This window comes from Xenopus tropicalis, chromosome 6 (assembly GCF_000004195.4).
Source record: "Xenopus tropicalis strain Nigerian chromosome 6, UCB_Xtro_10.0, whole genome shotgun sequence".
Classification (NCBI taxonomy): Eukaryota; Metazoa; Chordata; class Amphibia; order Anura; family Pipidae; genus Xenopus; species Xenopus tropicalis.
The window spans coordinates 119,717,722-119,736,287 of NC_030682.2; the positions used below are offsets into that span (position 1 = coordinate 119,717,722).

An 18,566-nucleotide genomic window follows, 5' to 3' on the forward strand; every position below is an offset into this window, starting at 1 on the left:
CTTTAAATAGTAGCAAAGTGCTATATGTGCTCAATAAATGAAAAGTATGTTGCTACATGATCATATCTAACTGGGTATGAATAGTTTCCTTGCTTCCCAGGCTCCAAAGGGGTTAATAATTATGGCCCTAATTCAGCATATACACTGTTGTGGTTCAACTTTATCTCTTATCCCCCCCATACTTCTTAGAAAATTTTGCTTAATCATTTCCCAGCTATTTCAGCCTGTGCCAGAAGGTGCATATCAATATGTTTTAGCAACAGATTTGGCAGAACCTGTTGTACCAAGCTCCCAGCTTTTACAGTGTCAATCACTGAAGTCTGCTTCTTGGAAATGTTAAATGAAGTGTCTGAGATTATTGTGTTTTAAGAGCATTAACAATTAAATAACTGTTTAAAGAAACAGTAACTACAATAATATGGTCTGCTGTGTTTGCAGGAAGTCTAACAGGGGAAATTTGTAGGCACTTATTTATTTAATCATGGTCCTACTGTTTAGGGCTACTTCTTACATGAGCTAGCGCAACATCTAGGTGTGGAAGTATGTTTCAAAGATTTTTGGTGAAAACACAAAAGTTTTTCTTAAATAAAAACTATATACAAAACACATAGTAACTTTACATTTAACCTTAGTTAAAATGATATATAAGAGACATAGTTACATAGTTACATAGGGTTGAAAAAAGACCAGAGTCCATAAAGTTCAACCCATCCAAGTAAACCCAGCACACACACCCCACACCTACCAATCTATACACTCACATACATAAACTATAAATACAACCACTAGTACTAACTGTAGATATTAGTATCACAATAGCCTTGGATATTCTGATTGTTCAAGAACTCATCCAGGCCCCTCTTAAAGACATTAACAGAATCTGCCATTACCACATCACTAGGAAGGGCATTCCCCAACCTCACTGCCCTCACCGTGAAAAACCACCTACGCTGCTTCAAATGGAAGCTCCGTTCCTCTAATCTAAAGGGGGGGCCTCTGGTGCATTGATTGTTTTTATGGGAAAAAAGAACATCCCCCATCTGCCTATAATCCCCTCTAATGTACTTGTACAGAGTAATCATGTCCCCTCGCAAGCGCCTCTTTTCCAGAGAAAACAACCCCACACACATTTAAAAATCTAACACGGGGCCAGTCTGGGGGACCCAGAGATGTAAAAAGGCTATTTGCTGGTGGTTAAGGGACAGGACTTGTGTAGGCAGGGTTTGTTGGATCATGGATGGGGTTTGGCATATGAGGGACATTTAATTTTCAATGGGGTCCCATTTTACTCTTTGGCATGGTCCACCATCCACGGGGCCCAGGTAACCAGTAAGTTAATAATAAGTATTACAGGGCCCCATGATTAATGGTGGATGCCTTGTCAAAGACCTTTAGATTAGTACCAAGCAGGGCACCCAAATATACAAAATCTTCACTTGTAGAACTCAGCAGCAGAACATTGTCCACAAACAGCACAATTGGATGGGTGTTTCCTATTATTCTGATGTAAAACAAATAACTTTGAAATATTAGTTTTTATTTAAAGTCAATATGTATTTTCCCCATGTACAGGTATGGGACCCGTTATCCAGAATGCTCGGGACCTGAGGTTTTCTAGATAAGGGGTCTTTCCGTAATTCGAATCTCCTACCTTAAAGGTGCCCATACACCTTAAGATCCGCTTGCTTGGCTCGCTTGGCGATATCTGCCAGATATCGGTCGGGCAGTCCCGTCAGCAGTGCCCTTAAGTCTGCTAAAAAAAATATTTAAACCCAATAGGATTGTTTTCCCTCCAATAAGAATTCATTATATCTTAGCAGGGGTCAAGTACAAGGCACTGTTTTATTATTACAGGCAAAAAAAATGTGAACTATTTGATTAAAATGGGGTCTATGGGAGATGGCCTTTCCGTAATTTGAAACTTTCTGGATAATGGGCTTCTGGATAAGGGGTCCGATACCTACATTTTTCATAGCAGTGTAATGCTAGAGAAGGCAGATCCTGTTGTGTGGGCATTTGCCACAATTATATTAATGATTAAAATGATTTTGTACTGAATACCACATTTATTATATGGGGAATAATGCACCCCCTGTTGTAACATGTACAGTTGTTCAGTTACATTTTAACAAAGAGCGTTATTCTTTTATTGTACACAAATGTCAGTGTGTCATGTGTCACAAATGGCACCGCTAACCACAATTAAAGCCAATAACAGCTCTGTGGAATTGTTGTTATTTATATAGCACAGCAAGTGAATGCAGTTCTTTACAAAGCATAAACAGGAGCAGGGTACACTTAATATAATTTAAACAGACAAAGACAGTACTAGAAGCTTCAGAATATTGGCTGGAAAAGTTCCCTGCCCTGAAGAGCTTACAATCTATGAGCGAGAGGAAACAGAAACATACATAGAGGGGAGAAAAATATATACATAGCTTATTCATTGCCTTGTGTATTGTGTGGATAGAATTTGTCACTTTCTGTATTGTTGTGAATATTTATACAAATTATTGCTGTTCAATCGATTAAACAGTAAAAGCAGAATAATGCAATTGGCTACAACACCTTTAGTTGTTCTCAGATCTTTAATTCTCCTGAAAGCATTTGCAAAGGTCATGTTTATTGGTATTTCTAAAGAGCCCTTCTCAGACATAATGATTTTTGCAGGTACTTTAAACGGAGGAACTCAATAAATAAAAAGTGTGTTGTTCTAGAACAAGTTCCTACAAGAGCCTGACAGTGGTAACAGCAAAGATACAATTATACTTACCTTTAAAAAAAATAGATAAAGTTATAAGATCTCAGGTAATACTGGTTCAGATATCTCAAAGGTAACCATATTGTATTGAATTCCCTCAGTCTGGGAGTGAGCTATATACTCCTTTCTTTTAGGTCAGGAAAATGGCATTTTATATTTCAGGAAACCCTATACTTACACCCTGTGAACTGAGACCCTCTATATCAGGGGTCCTCAAACTACGGATCTGGTCTGGCCCCCCAACAGTCTGAGCGGCCATTGAACTGGGCCCTTGGTAAAGAAGTTTGAGGGCCCCTGCTCTATATCTATCTCTGCTCCTTAGTTTTTTACAGCTGAAGAGCTGATTCTCCAGATTAAAACCTGAACCTTGGCCCCAAGGGAGTGCAAGCAACTTGTCTGAAGCAAAAAATATTGCCTCTAGCCAGCGGGGTTATATAAATCACAATAACTGCCCTTATAGTTCTATAACGAGAAGAAAATAATGGGATAATAAGTTAAGACTATTAATGCCCCTATTTATGCAGCCCCACGAGAATTAATTCCACAAGATATTTAATGTATATTGGGTTTGTTAACCCATATATCAGGTATGGGATCCCTTATCCACAAACTTTTTTATTTGTTTTTTGATTATAGATTCTTCTTTAAATATTGTTATATCATTTATTTATTTTTTTGCTATTTAAAAATTACTTACACGGATTTACTGTTACAGGAACTATATAATGTTGAACCGTCCCAGGCACAGTGGCAAAAGAAACAGGAATTCATAAATATATTCAAGTTCATCTTGTTTCCTTTCTTGCAGATATCGAAAAGGACTTAGCACTGATGGCTGAAGCAAGCATGTCTCGGAGCCCAAGCAACCAACCAAGTGGCATAATTACCAATGAACATCATGGAAGCTACCATTCCTCTCAAATGCAGAACCCAAGACCACAAGTGCCAAATCAAACCACAAACAGCTTGCATCTTCATCTACAAGGCAGCAAGACACCGCCTCAAGCTACAAGCAGAACCCAGGGTACAAGTCTTGCAAATAGTCGGCCGCAGACTCCAAATTCACAATCAAACAAACTTCAGACTCCTCTGAATCCCTTAGGTAGGCCTGGGACTCCAAACAGCTTGTTGTCCCGGCCACACACCCCTAGTAGTCAAGGAAGTAAGGAAGGAAGCATTTCAGGGCAAATGAGTAGATCTCTCACTGGTAAAAGTCAAATTGGATGGACAACCAACACGCCATCAGCGGTTCCTCCTCAAGCAGGTGCAGACATTTTAGGAATTGCTTCACAAAGAAGTGTTACAGAAGTAAGAATCGTGTCTCTGCATAGCTATCAAATGTAATGGGGAGCGTGAGTAAATTCCAGTGCACAATATTGTTTGAAGAAATGTGTTATTATCACCTCTTATCACCTCTGGAGCTTACACTCTAAGTCCATATAACATTCACTGACACTAGGGTCTGTTTCATCAGAAGCCAGCTTAACCTGCATGTGTGTTATTAGAGGAAACTGGACCAGAGGAAACCCACATAAGTGCAGATAAAGGAGAGCTTTATATTATGGTTACAGAAATAATCCGACAAGGGAGAAAAATGTAGCACAATTTTGTTGTTCATTGCTGTGCTGCAAAGCACTCTTCCCGTTTATAAATCCCCGACATAGCATTTCACTATTTATTTTTTTGTTGTTTTCTTCCTTGGTAAAAACCAGTTCTATAAGATGAGATAGATATGGTGTAAGAGTATACTTTGGAAACTACCAATGATGGGCTTAATTTATCAGAAAATGGGGCAAGGAGCACATTTTTTTTGTAGTTTGCACCATGCCCCTTTAAAATTATTTTTTTTTTATGCCCTGAGGCACAACCCTTACCAAAGAGATGCTCCTCAGTCTGTTTGATGTGCCCACTAATGCTCTCCATTCAAAATGGCACAAGTCACCAAGTAATGTCGTCCTATTGGGTATTGGGTATTGGGTATTGGGCTTTCTTGACAGTGCTGGGCTGGTGAATGTTAATAAGACACGCGGTATAGAAATCAGCTTGCCCTTCCCAGTGGTACATGTGCTTTTGCACTCACGCCTTTACACTGGTAATTGAAGCTGCCTGTTTTATTATTCTGATTGAAGGGAAGGCTGCAAGCGGAGCAACTTTGTTTTGATATCACATGGCACACCAGACCATGTATAATTCAATAGCAAAAGGTGTGATAATAATGTGTTTAAATGGAGTGAGATGGTGGGTCATAATGAGCCACTTAAGCCAAATGTCTAGACAAAGCTCAATCTGTGTAAATATTGCTGTGAATGATTTCACTTTTTATTCTTCATTTTCCCAATTTGAAATTAAAGGGGCAATATATACCTTTGTTTAACATAAGCTAAACGAATAGGGCTTGTATTTTACACGCTTTTCAGTAAGAAACAGCTAATTGCCTTGATTAACTGCCCTTTCAAGTGAAGAATAAAAATACTTTTAATTTCACTGTTCTGCATTGTTTAATACAAGTAAAAAATATAGAAATTAGGAATTAAAACATGCAGAAATTTGGCACAAGCCCTAATCATCGAACTCATATTAAACATACTGTAGGTATTTTGCCCCAGTTATCTGGTCTGTTTCATTTGTTGTCATGGTTTCTAAGTCTTTTCACCATGCTGAAAAAGCGGCATTTTTTTACTTTTTGAAACGTCCTGCTAAGTAGTACGACCTTTTTAAATGAAACACTTTTCCCAATATACCTGCTTAAAAAATATTTCCTTTTTATGTAATAAGTATATAAAGTTTGTGCCTACCAATCCTGGTGAATTAAGTTACACCTCTGGGGAGCGGGGTTGCTGACTTGATCCTCCTCTACAAAGACACAAAAATCTAGCAGTGGCGAGAGAGAGAAATTCTGCACATCAGAAAAGATGGCTATGGCTTTTGTACATTTGCTTAAAGGAGAAGGAAAGCCATAAGCACTCACATAAACGCTGCACAGAGTCCTCTGTGAAAAGAAACACAGGATTTCTTGTCTCCTTTTGTGTACACGTGTTCTTCTGTGTCAGACTTTCTCTCTCACATAAATCTTTCGGGCAGGGGCACCGTCTCAGTTTGCTCCTCTCTCCCCCTCCATTTTCCACCTCCTCCTCCCATAAGAATTTGCTTCCCCTCCCAACTCTGTGTGATCTGAGATACCAGCAGCTAGAGCAGCCACACTGAAGCTACTGAGACCAAGCTAAAATGGCAGCTGCAATCTTAAACAGAGGGAGTGTCAATGGCTGTTACATTAATGCTGTGAAAATGAAGAGTTCCCCAGTATTCACCAATATTTCCAATCTGGCTTCCTTTCTCACTGCTGCAGGGTAGGCTCTTAACTGTACTTTTAATAGCAAATAAAGGGGGCATTTTCTAGAAATGGTCTTACCATTTTGGTCTGACTTTCCACAAAGGTGGACAACCCCTTTAACAAAAATCTACACTGCAGAGGGTCTAGTATGATGATGAAGACGATACTGGTATAAAGCATATGGAAGAGAACTGGGGGTGAAAGCAAGGCAAGAGAGGGAAGGCAGTATGATACTAGGTCAGATGGAGGGATGCTTTATTGAGAATAAGAGCAAAGCCAATGGCAAGGTTAAAATGAAACACAGGAAACAGGCTTGTATTCGGAGGCTCAAAAGTACCCCCACCTTTTAATATTTGTGGTTGATTTCAATTCTCAAAACATGCCAGCTTGTCCTTCGGTGTCTGGTAATCCTCTGGGCTTTCTGCGTCATGCTCACGCTTAAGCCCCCTGTTTATGTAAGTACAATACTTTAATAATAAGCTCTTCGTTAAATACCCTGGCGAGGAAGCAAAGAAAGAACATTGCATTTTAACCAAGTATAGACAGACACTTTTTTTAATCACCCAAAGCTAAACAGATTGTGAGCCCTTAGACAAGCCACGTTGTGTACACTGCCACCAATCGATCAATAGGAAATGCATCTATTCATTTGTTCAGACAACAGAATCAAACCATTTCCAGACAAGCAATGTAATCCAGCTGAGCTCAAATATCAAGGGCAGGCAACATTCAATTTTCATTGATAAAATCTTGGGTCTTTGCTTTCTGGGTTTGTGTCTTAACTACTTTGACATTCTAGCACAGCTGGATAGGATCCCTTCTTTCATTTTAAGGAGAACTAAAGCTTAACTAAAGAAGTAGGCTAGAAATGTTGTACATTATGTTTTGGGCTTCTGTACCAGCCCGAGGCAACCACAGCAGGGAAGATCTCTCTCATCATATCATGTCTGGACTACTGTAACTGTCTGCTAATTGGCCTTCCCCTTCACAGACTGTCCCCTCTCCAGTCCATAATGAAAACTGCTGCCAGGCTCATACACCTCTGCCACGGCTCCTCCTTAGCCATGCCTCTGCCAATCCCTGCACTGCCTTCCACTGCCATAATAAATTTACTTATAGCACTCACATATAAAGCAGTCCATAACTCTGCCCCTCCCTGAACTTATCTCTAGATACCAACCAACCCACTTGTTACGCTCCTCTACTAACCTGCTCCTCAACTCCTCTCTCGTTGCCTCCTCTCACACACGCAATCAAGATTTTGCAAGGGCTACACCCCTTCTCTGGAATTTGCTCCCACAATCTGTCCCACTTTCTCCCAATCTTTCTGCCTTTAAAAGATTTCTAAAACACATTATGTAGTGAAGCTTACCCTCATTAAGTGTAGCACAACCTTAAGGCAGCTAAAAGCAATACCCTGTCCTACATCTCTTATATTGATTAATTCGGATATTGCCCATTACCACACCTTGTGTCTCAACCCATTATCCTGATAGATTGTAAGCTCCTTTGAACAGGGCCCTTTTTACCCCTTGTATTGGTTATTGATTGTTTTGTATGTAATTCTGTATGTCCAGTGTATAAAACCACTTATTGTACAGCACTGCAAAATATTTTGGCACTTTATAAATACATTTTAATAATAAGAAGATCTGTGCCCCCACAGATGCCCCAGTAGCTCCTCATCTTTTTTTATGCTGAGTTACTGAACATAGGGACTGACTCACAATATACTGGTGGTTATTTATAAAGACTGGGCAAATTGCACCTGGGCAGTAACTCATGGCAACCAGTCAGGTATTTGTTTTCACTGCTTAACCTGCAGCTGGATGAAATCGGCTAATCACTGATTGGTTGGTATTGGTTACTGCCCAGGTGCAAACTTGCCCAGCTTTTATAAATGGCACTCACTGTATATATAGAATATAAATGTGATGATGTAAGGCTGATTTGTAATTAATTCAGATAATTACTACATGGTAGTTCTGAAACCAGTGTAGCTAGCATTAGAATTCAATGATCAACTCTGTAGCATTAACTCATATGATAGACAAACCTCATTTTCTGCTTGATAATTTGCTACAACAGCTGCCCAGAGTGCACTGAGCATGTGCAGTGTCACTGACACTTGCAACAGATTCCAGAATGGTGACCCCCTGTGGCAACTTTGAAGTGCTATATTGTTTCTATTGTAGAGATGCTGAACCTTTAGGCTGGTTCAATAAGTTCAGTATATAATATATGGCATTTCTAGCCATAATCATTTTTAATGTGGCTGCTTTCTGAGACTTTTATACCTGGCCTATCCGTCAGTAGAATTACACAGAACTGGGCAGCTTTAGGTATTTTATCCAGAGTAACTGGCTAAGTTCAAATGTAGCTATGGACAGGCCCGGATTTGTGGAGAGGCCACAAAGGCCCGGGCCTAGGGCAGCAGAAGTTTAGGGGCGGCATGCCGCCCCGCCGCAAGGAAAATTTTTAAATTTGGCTCCCATACGGAGCAGTCGGGGCCTCTCCCCACTGCTCCGTATGGGAGTTTAAAGGAGCGTTTGCGCATGCGCAATGGGGAGGTGGCGCGTTGCGCATGCGCACTGGGGGGCACATTTGCGCATGCGCACTGGGGGCGCATTCGCGCATGCGCACGGGGGGACACCCACAGGGGCGGCCTCGGGGCGCCCAGGATAGAAATCCGGCCCTGGCTATGGACAAATATTGGTTTTTTATATTCAGTTGTGGGTGTTGATATTTTTAGGACATTATGGTTATCTTTTGGGGAGCAAATTAAGGATAATAAGAAGTGTGCCTGTGAAACCATATCTGCGGATTTTAACACATACGTGAATTGGTTTTTGTTTCTTATATTCTGTACTGTATGGACACAGAACGTGTTACGTAGCAGCTACATGTCACCACCATGACCAAAAGAGTAACCAAGTAACCACTATGTGTTTATTATGTGGCTATAGTGGTACATAATATACAAAAAGTCATGGAGGAAGGGGGTGTAGAGTGCATATACCCGGTAACCATTAGCCCCAGCCGACACAATCTGCACATATGTATATAACTGTGATTACTCAGTTGAAGGATATTTGCTCTGTATGTGCTGGAGACAATGTATAACATAGGTAGCCTGGCTCAAATAGTGCAATAATTAGATTACAGAGCCTCACAGTATTATCTATTATTTATTAATTATTATAAATTACGTACTAGTCAATAAAAGATCATGTGAAAAAAATGAAGCCCAGAATTGGCTGGCTATACCTATACTACTGAAAACAGACTGAATCCAAACTTTATATGGTCAAACCTCTTGAACATATAAAGAAAAATGGCTTTACCATATGCACAAATACATTTAGAATATTTTCTCCGATTTTGTTCCCATTGCCCTTTTTTGTCCAGCAATGGCATTTATTAAATGTCCCACTTGGAGCCAAATGCTCACAATACATGCAGAAAATGCAGTTTAATTAAATCTGAGCTTAACTTTTACGGAAGTGAAACAAGCCTATCAGTGGTAGAACTATTTATTTTCATTTATTAGGAGGAATCGTATGAACAGCTTCTAGGTTCTCGGCAGCCATGGACACTCCCCAGTGACACAGACAGTGAAGTCATAGGGACGGAGAAAGGAAAACGTAAGTCTTGTTTTGTACTTCACTTTTATTGGGTTTTATTGCAGTTATACAATATGAACAAAGCAAAGTTTTTAGAATCACTGATGTAATTTAACCCCTAGGGTGCAGTGAGCAATCTAAGTTTTATTCTATTTTCTATTCATATAATGCATACTGATACTGAGCAATGTACTTAGGAAATACAGGCCCATCATATCCTCTTATATACTTGCAGACTCATGGAACTTATGATAGTGGGTAAGGGTTTACTTTATATAGTGACCGGCTCTGGTTAAAGTTGGGAGGGAAAATAATTTCTCCATCTATGATTTAGATAAACCCAGGTGGAAGCTGGGAGTTTCTCGGTGGCTAGGGATACCAAATGTTTCTCGGTCCTTAAATGTGTAAGGACTCCAGGGCTCAAAGGTTCAGCCTCCTTTGACCCCACTTACTGGACAGGGTGTATGGGGGAAAAAGAGCCTAGGACAGGAAGACTTAGGAGGAAGAGGAGATCTGCAATGTAGAATGTTGAAGACTTAAGCTGCCAGTTTGCTTATTTCAACAATATTGCTTGACCATATTTGAATCCAGAGCTGGCAACCAAGTCCATGTCCTGAGGGAGATAATGATCCAGTCCTGGTTTTCTTGGCCTGAATTCCTCGTCTCACTAGATGATAACACGAAATAAGGTCTCAAAAAGGCCTGGAGTGGATCGCTATCTCAGTTCCAGTTTTCACTGGCCTGAAGGAGAGAACAATGCTACTTGGCCATCGCTGTCTATGGCTAGATCCTAAAATCTCTGGGGGGTTTTTCTTTAAAGATTAAGATCATCGTTGCTAAGTTACAGGCTGTCAGGATGATACTGCACTTTTCCAGTTAGAAAATAAAAGCACACCAACTGCCAGAACTCAGGCTCAATGTAATTATTTGATAATGGTACCCACCTGTTACTAGAATGTGAGTTGGGCGGCCGTGCCTGTAGTTCAAAGACATAGTTGCAGGGAATTATCCTGTATAGTCTCTTGCAGCCTTTCTCATGGGCTTGTACAAGAAGGAGCAAATTCTTTGTTATTTTTCTCTTCAATTGTTGAAAAGCATAAAAACTGACACTGCCATCTCAAAATAATACATTCAATGTGTAATTTAGTATCCCGCTAGCAAGGCTTTTATAATTTATGACTTCAAGATTAGAAATTGGCAAATAAATCTTTGCAAGCCGAGCACCTGTTTTGTGACTTAGTAGTTTCATAAATTACAAGGCAAACTGATTACTGTGTGCTTTTAAATAGCAGATGAAAACCTACAGCTGGAAAAATATGTCATCATATAAAAGTACAGTATTTCTCCTCAAAAGTGTGGGAATTCTATTCCAGATTTCGTCTGAAGCAATCAGACTGCACATTTTGTGCTTCGGCATTTTAGCATTTTTCATAAATTACTGGGTTGTATTTTTATATGTGAAAGCCCCTGATTCTTAGTAGGGTTCACTTTCTCTATATTCACAATGAAATATACACTTAATTATATGGTTATAACTTACAGGGTTTCATTTATTTGTGAATGCCCCATGCCGCCACCTCTTCCTTGTGTAGCAAAAACACCATGACAAACTTGTTGGTGTCTAGGGTGCTAGTTATACCAAATGTAACTCCAGCAGGTATAGTAATAGAGTAATGGTAATAGAGTTGCACCCTTCCCTTATGCTTATCATTTTGCTTTAGTAAGGTCTAACTATGTGATTTCAAACCCATTTTAATTTTCATGTACTCCATGCACAGCAGATTTAAATAAGACTATTTTAGACTCAAAAGCACTATTGTACAGCATTCTGTGTGGCTATTGCAATAATTATGGTAACAAAAAAAACATTCTTAAAGTGCAATGCCTCTAGGTCAGGGATCCCCAACCTTTTTTACTTGTGTGCCACACTCAGATGTAAAAAGTTTGGGAAAAAGTTCTCTGGGGAAGCCATAAGAAAAGTTCTCTGGGGAAGCCAAAAAAATGCTGTGATTGGCTATTTGGTAGCCCCATGTGGACTGCTGGCCTGAAGGAGGCTCTGCTTGGAGTAAAACTGTGTCTCTGTGCTTTCAAAGCTTGCCTCCAAGCCTACTTTGAGGCCACTGAGAGCAACATCAAAGGGGATGGTGAGCAACATGCTGCTGTGAACCACTGGTTGGGGATCCCTGCTCTAGGCAATAGGCCCTGTGATCAGATCACATATTAAGCCTATGCAGACCACATCCATGTTTCGTGATATCTAACCAACTCCATGGATGGACAGATTTTCCATTTGGCCCCAAGCCATGAGCCATTGGCTTTCAACTTGACCAGGAGTGGGCAGTTATATCTGGTTGTGTATGGGCACCTTTAGTCCATTAGCTCAAAATATTCTTCTAGGCAATGCTTGGGCTTACCACTTCTTGGCTTAATTCTTTTTATTGGACTTGTGCAAATTGTAGCTTTGATTCCCTATTTGTTTTGCACAAGAAGCAGAAATAAATGTTGCTGATCCCAGGCATACCACAAAGAAGATTCTGATGAAAATGCGCAATGAGGATAACTCTTAAGTATTGCACTTCTGCACATATTCTATTTACTCAGTTGCCTGGGGTTTTGCATGTGCCCCTATATGACAGAGTGGCATCTCCACCTGCATTGCTGTGGCCTTTGCCAAATCCCTCTTGGTAATGCAAGTAATCATTCTTGTCCAAAGTGGTGCTCTGCAAGGTCTGAAAATAGTGTCATTCAAATGTGATGTTCATGTCTGCCAAGAGGGGAGCACAATGCAATCCAATGTTGAAGTTTAGTTCATGGAGCCAAGAAGGGTGGGGGAGCATTGGATCTTAAATTATTATTTGTGAGCTAAAATAGTTTATATTTGTGTGCCATTTACTTAAGTAATGTCTTCCCTTTCTCCTGCTCCTTATTAGTCTCTTTTTGTGCGTGTTTGTAAAAATGTCTGTGTGTAGGTTTCTTTGTGTTTATATAGTGCTTACTGTACAGAGTACAGCCTTAATAGAAATTAAAGGGATACTTTTACCTCTGCAATACCAGACAAAATACACCGCTCTGCAGAGGCTAAAGCTTTAGCTTAAATGGGAAATATAACTCATATTTTGACATGAGCTCATTCAGCTGGACTCATGAAGAAAATGGCATAAACACTGCTTAAACTTCCAGATATAAATATAAATGTATATTATTTTTATACAGACATACCTGATTCCACAGACTGAACGGAAGCCATAAAGCCTGTCAGCGTGTTGGCTGTGTGTTTGCCAGTTCCCCATCCCAGTCTCACTGTAATGCTACCCCACCCATATCCCATTATGAAGTGATGGATTCTGGGACTTGAAATCTATCTGCTTTCCTGGAAATCTGTGCATCACCCACTGTGGTATGCGGGGAGCCTTCAAGTCCCAGAATCTAGTTGCATTACACTCTAAGCATAAGAGATTTTGGGAAATGGCTTATGGCCATTATCATGGTTTAAGGGAGAGTCCGGTCACCTGATTACAAGGGATTGCACCCAATGTGTTGATTCATTTAATTACAAATAGGGATGAGCAGAACACATTTTATCAGGGCACATCCCAGTAGGATTGAAACTTAAAACTTAACTTGTAGTGACTACATTAAGATAAAATAAGTATAAATTAAAATTCAAAGGTCAACGTATTTTTTTATCCTGTAAGAAACATATATTTCTTATCCTGTAAGTCTAGCGCATTAGGTACAAGCATAGATACAACAGGACCTGACAAGTCTACACCAAAGCAGAGTTCAGTTGTTGTCTTATTGGGCAAATTGTTCCAATACAGCTTGGTAGTAGACCTCTTACTAACTTTGCCTAATATCAGCCCCTAGCATCAGTCTCTAGGCAATCCCATTTTCTGACTATCTGCAACAGTCCAGAGCCTGTATTATTACCAGTAACATGAGACTATACTCAAGGCAAGTACGTATCTCCTGAGGGATTTATTACCACCAAGGATATAATTGGCCTAAATTAGTAACAAAAAATATTCAGAATATTCCCACATCCACCTCTGCCCTTTCTTGGCACGCCAAGATTAGGGCATTACCCAGACCTTATGATTAAAACAAATAGACTGCCGACATGCATTTTGCCTAAACGCTTTTTCAAAGCAGGAAAGACCCTGGGAGCGGCAACGGTATAAATATCCTGTACCTGTATATGTGCCCAATCCTAGTGCACCACAATACACAAGTCACAGCCAATGTTGAAAGGTTACAGCCAATTAAATACACAAATTGTACTGTACATATGTTGTGCTTTATAAGTAAATACATACATACATGCAAAACAATTCTGAGCCAGTAGGCATGACTACCTATGTCCAATCCTATTGCGCCACATCACAACCATCCTCCGTTATTGACCTTGGCCTGTTACTGGGGCCTGTAACTTAGCAGGGTGAGCAAGAGACAATTTAATCTTTCAGTTCAATCTTTCAGTTCTAAATATCATTATCATTAGCCGAATAAAGAGGAAAACTAAACATAGATGTAAATGGAGGTTAATAAAGATTCCGTTTTTTAAGTTTATTAGAATAATTTTTTTTACCGACAATGCAGAGTTCTGTTTCATAATTCCAGCTTTATTGTGTGCTTTTCAGCAATCACCCGCAATTGAAAAAATACATTTCTGCTTGGCATCAGTTCTATCATTCTCCATCAAAATGACATCTGGGCCTGTATCTTTAAGTGCAAGTTTGCTGTAGAAATTGATGTAGGATGTCATGAAAACTCTGGAGCTACTGTCACCTTCGATGGTGGCAGTAACTCCAGGGTTTCCCTGCATCAGTTGGGCTCACTTGGGCTTGGCTTTTGGAATGAATTTGCAATCAGCACAACTATGCAGAAGTGCAAGGAACAGACATTTTGCATGACTGCAACTGCACTTGTGGGTCACAAATGTGTAACTTACCTTGAAACGAGAAGACGAAGGCAAAGGATTCCCTGAATCCAGGATTTGGTTTGGGAATTGATAAACACCAGCACTTTTTCTAGGATTCGAATACTGACAAATCCTGAGTGTCTGGGCAAACTGATTCTAAACCCTGAACAACCAAAGGCAAGAAATTTTGTTTTCAGATGCCAATAAGGGTTTGGATTCTGCTCAGAATTCAGCCGACTCCAAAAATAATGGCTTTGGTACTTCCGTAATGATAAAATATATATTAATTGTGTTCATCTGGAATGGTTTTTTTTCTAAGTGTGACAGTAAATGTATCGGTGGGAGAAGCTTTGCGCGTTTCCTTTGGGCAGTAATTTTTCCTAAGTGTCTCTGTATGTTGTGTCTTTCGTCGTAACACAGATTTACATTTTAGACTGATCCCGAAGGAAATGCTCAAAACTAATCAAATTTGGAATCCATCGACTCGCCAAGGAAATCTTTCAATTATGTGTTAGTAAAATAAACCATAAAGTCATAAAATGTTTAAAAGACAGGATGTTCTCAGTCACTCTGAGTTGTGCAACTGGCGGGTCCAGGCAGAGAAAACATTTTTTTATGCTTTGTTACATGTGGTATTAATGTTTATGTATTTGTTACTGCTTTAATTGTAGGGAATATTTATTAGGCTTAAAAATACAGATTATAAAATTGTAAATGCGGCTCGTTCTTCTATGGCTATTAAATACACAAGTATATTATGGTAGGAGAAAACAGAAAAGAAAACAATGAATTATAAAAAAAAATTGCAAAATCAAAATCCTCTCAGTTTGGAGCATAAAATGGTATACGTGAAGATAAAAATATGTTGTATAAATAAATATAAATATATGTTGTTGCCAGTGATCGGCAACCTTTCTGAACTAAAATTCCCAATAGCCTTACGTTAAATTAGCTAATTGGTGGAGTACAGGGGATTTCAGTTCTGTAACACTGGGAATATGGAAAGGGGCCTATCCCAGAATACTCCCAATTCAGACATAATTGGCTTTAGTTGGGCCAGCAAAATATGTAAGGAAGCGACTTTATTTTAAACTCCAAAAAGTATTAACCTTCTTTTAAACCCATGCTCCATGCATTGTGCAAAGTGCAAAAGGGACCATTCTCAGCCTAACAGTTTGCACTTTGTATTCTGCACTTGACATTTGAAGATTTGCCACAGGCTACTGTGCTCCTTTCTGAGTGTCTGCACTCAATCCCACGGAGTGTTGGGAAGCACATTCCCCCCCACGCACCCCTAACTTGCATGCCACAAGCCCCCAAACTTGTGTGTTACCCGTCCCATTACTTGCACATCATTTTAATGTGCCCCTTAGGGAGTGACAGGAGGTGCAGCCCAAATCAGGGTCGGTAGCATAACTTGCAAGTGTGCCCCCCCTACTCGCTTGCTCCCTGCTTGTGCCTTGCCTCTGGTCTTTGCTAAAGTTTAAGGTAGGAGAGGGCCACCCACGACCATAGGGTCTGCTATACCACTGATTAGTGCCCTGTCCTAACCTCCTGCCCCAAAAGCTGGTGTTAAAGTCAGGGCTAGCTGTTTCTTGTGACTGATTTTCAATCCAGCTAGAAAGTGAACTCCCGGGTATAGTAAACAACCCTTCAAGTGTTAACACATACTCCCTGTATTCTGCTGCTTTATGATGGATAACATTGGAAAATATGGCCTCCCCATCACTTACATGGGAAAGTGAAAACCTGCAAAATAAACATGTCATTTGTTTCAGAATAATGTTCCCTTGCTGCTGGTGACCTGGAATCCTGGAGGGTTCTCATTCCCACACACTTTTAACACCTAAGTGGTTATAGCTGACATGCATAATATTCCCTAATCTCACACTAAACTGTGACCTGCTAACTAGTAGCTTTTCCTATCTCAGATACTGGATACATTTAAAGTATTGATATACAAGAAGCTGCCATTATTTCCCTGCTATCAAACATTTACAGTGACCGGTTTTATCAATATTGTAGATTATTCGGACCATTTCAGTGTTCCCTACATTTCTAACAGCGCTGGTGCCGCTAATATAGACGGATCCGAGTGTGATTTTAGGCACTAAGCATGGCTGATTCTTATGAATTTGTTTAAAGGAATGTTACTTATCTGTTCTGCTTGAGATAATATTTTAGATAAATGCTTTATCTGGATGTGGTTTCCATGATGTCATTACATACCACACATGTTTAATTGGGTTTCATGGAGTCTGTTTTTAATTCATTCCTAGTCCTTAAGCCGTCCATGTACGCAGAAGAGAATGAAACTAGCTGGATAGGGTTATTATTGCCATGGCATGCAGCAGGCCTTGCATTGTTGGGAATGTTTCCCTAAGATATCAGAAACTGTCAGTGTTTGCAGCTACAGCAGCCAAGGGATAGTAACATTCTCTGAGCAAAATACATTGAATCTAGGACCTAATATTCTTTATTTTTCACCAAGGTATAAGCATGGTTACAGCTCACTTAACTATAACATTCTTTTCAGATTTAAAAGTACTATATTCCCACCCATATTACTTATTTTGAGAAGTCTTTTGAGTCTGTTTCCCTTCTACAATATATTGTTTATGAAAGCAAGCTTAAAAATGGCTGCAAGTCTCCATATGGTTTGGCCAAAACATGGCAGTTTTCCCACATTTCCAGCATAACAGCAAACCCACATTAAACCGTGCACTGCATTGTGCAAGTATCAGGGCCACGTGCAAGTAAGGAAGGAAGCTTGACCCAGGAGACAAGCCAATATCAGTATTGGCATGTGATTTAGTAGTTGCGAGTGTAGGTACAGCAGAATAAGGGTACCCAAGACAGGTGTTTATTCCACAGCCCAGGTCTATCTGTGCTTCCTGTACTTTGCATTAGTAAGTGAGGATCCATCAGAATGGATACGATGTGCCCACTTTGTGTCAGTAGGTCACAAAAAAATACAAAGAAGTCTTGGTAAATGCAGATCAGCATCTTGCTTGCCCTAAATCTAACATCTAGTTAATGTGACAGGACCTTGCTGTTATACAACAGTAGCAGTGGCAGGCTGCTCTACATTTTCTGTAAGACACCAACATTAAAGGGGAGGTCTGTCTTGAACAGTTCCAGCATTCACAGCGCCTTTAAACGAGAACTAAACCCTAAAAATGAATGTAGCCATTCTGCTAACATGGCGCTACATTAATATGGCTAAAAATATAGATTGTAAGCTCTACGGGGCAGGGACCTCCATCCTCTTGTGTCTTTGACTCTTAACTTATTGCAACTGTATCTTGTATTTATTTGTATTTATTGTTGTACTTTGTATTTATTTATTATTATCTTAATAACTAAGCGCTTTATAAATAAAGATATACATACATACAAAATGCCATATTTTATATACTGTACTTACTGCATCAGCCTAAAGCTTCAGCATCTTAATAGCTGCAATGCTCCAGTCACAGGAGCTCCCCATCTTGGAAAGTGTTACCAAGCAGAAAATGAGATTGGCCTGTAATATAAGATGATGCTAGAGGGCTGATTATTGCATTCTGATTCTAATTCTGATACTAATTGCACTTGTTTCTGAGCTGCCATGTAGTAATGTTTTTTATATTAATTACTAATCAGCCTTATATTGTGACATTTATATTCTATACATTATATTGTGTGTCGGCCCCTATTCGCAGTATATTGTGTGTTGGTCACTAAACCCTAAGGTAAATGACAGCAACAGAGAGTTTGTGCAGAAAAGAAGATGGGGGGCTACTGGGGCATCTTTGGGGGCACAGATCTTCCCTGCTAAAGGGCTGTGGTTGCCTTGGGCTGGTACAGAAGCCCAAAACATAATGTACAATGTTTCTCCCCTACTTCTTTATTTAAGCTTTAGTTCTCCTTTTACTCTATTAACGTTTC

At 39.8% G+C, this 18,566-nt stretch overlaps 1 protein-coding gene across 2 annotated transcripts in view; it reads left to right on the forward strand.

The window, feature by feature from the left end:
• The window catches only part of c8orf34 (chromosome 8 open reading frame 34), a 118,046-nt gene that overhangs the window by 95,011 nt on the left and 4,469 nt on the right, over nucleotides 1-18,566 (forward strand). For both annotated transcript variants that reach the window (XM_004915169.4, XM_002935323.5), the window contains exons 12-13: nucleotides 3,570-4,069; nucleotides 9,643-9,736. In XM_004915169.4, coding sequence (XP_004915226.1) covers nucleotides 3,570-4,069; nucleotides 9,643-9,736 — 594 coding nt within the window. The remainder of the gene's footprint in view (nucleotides 1-3,569; nucleotides 4,070-9,642; nucleotides 9,737-18,566) is intronic.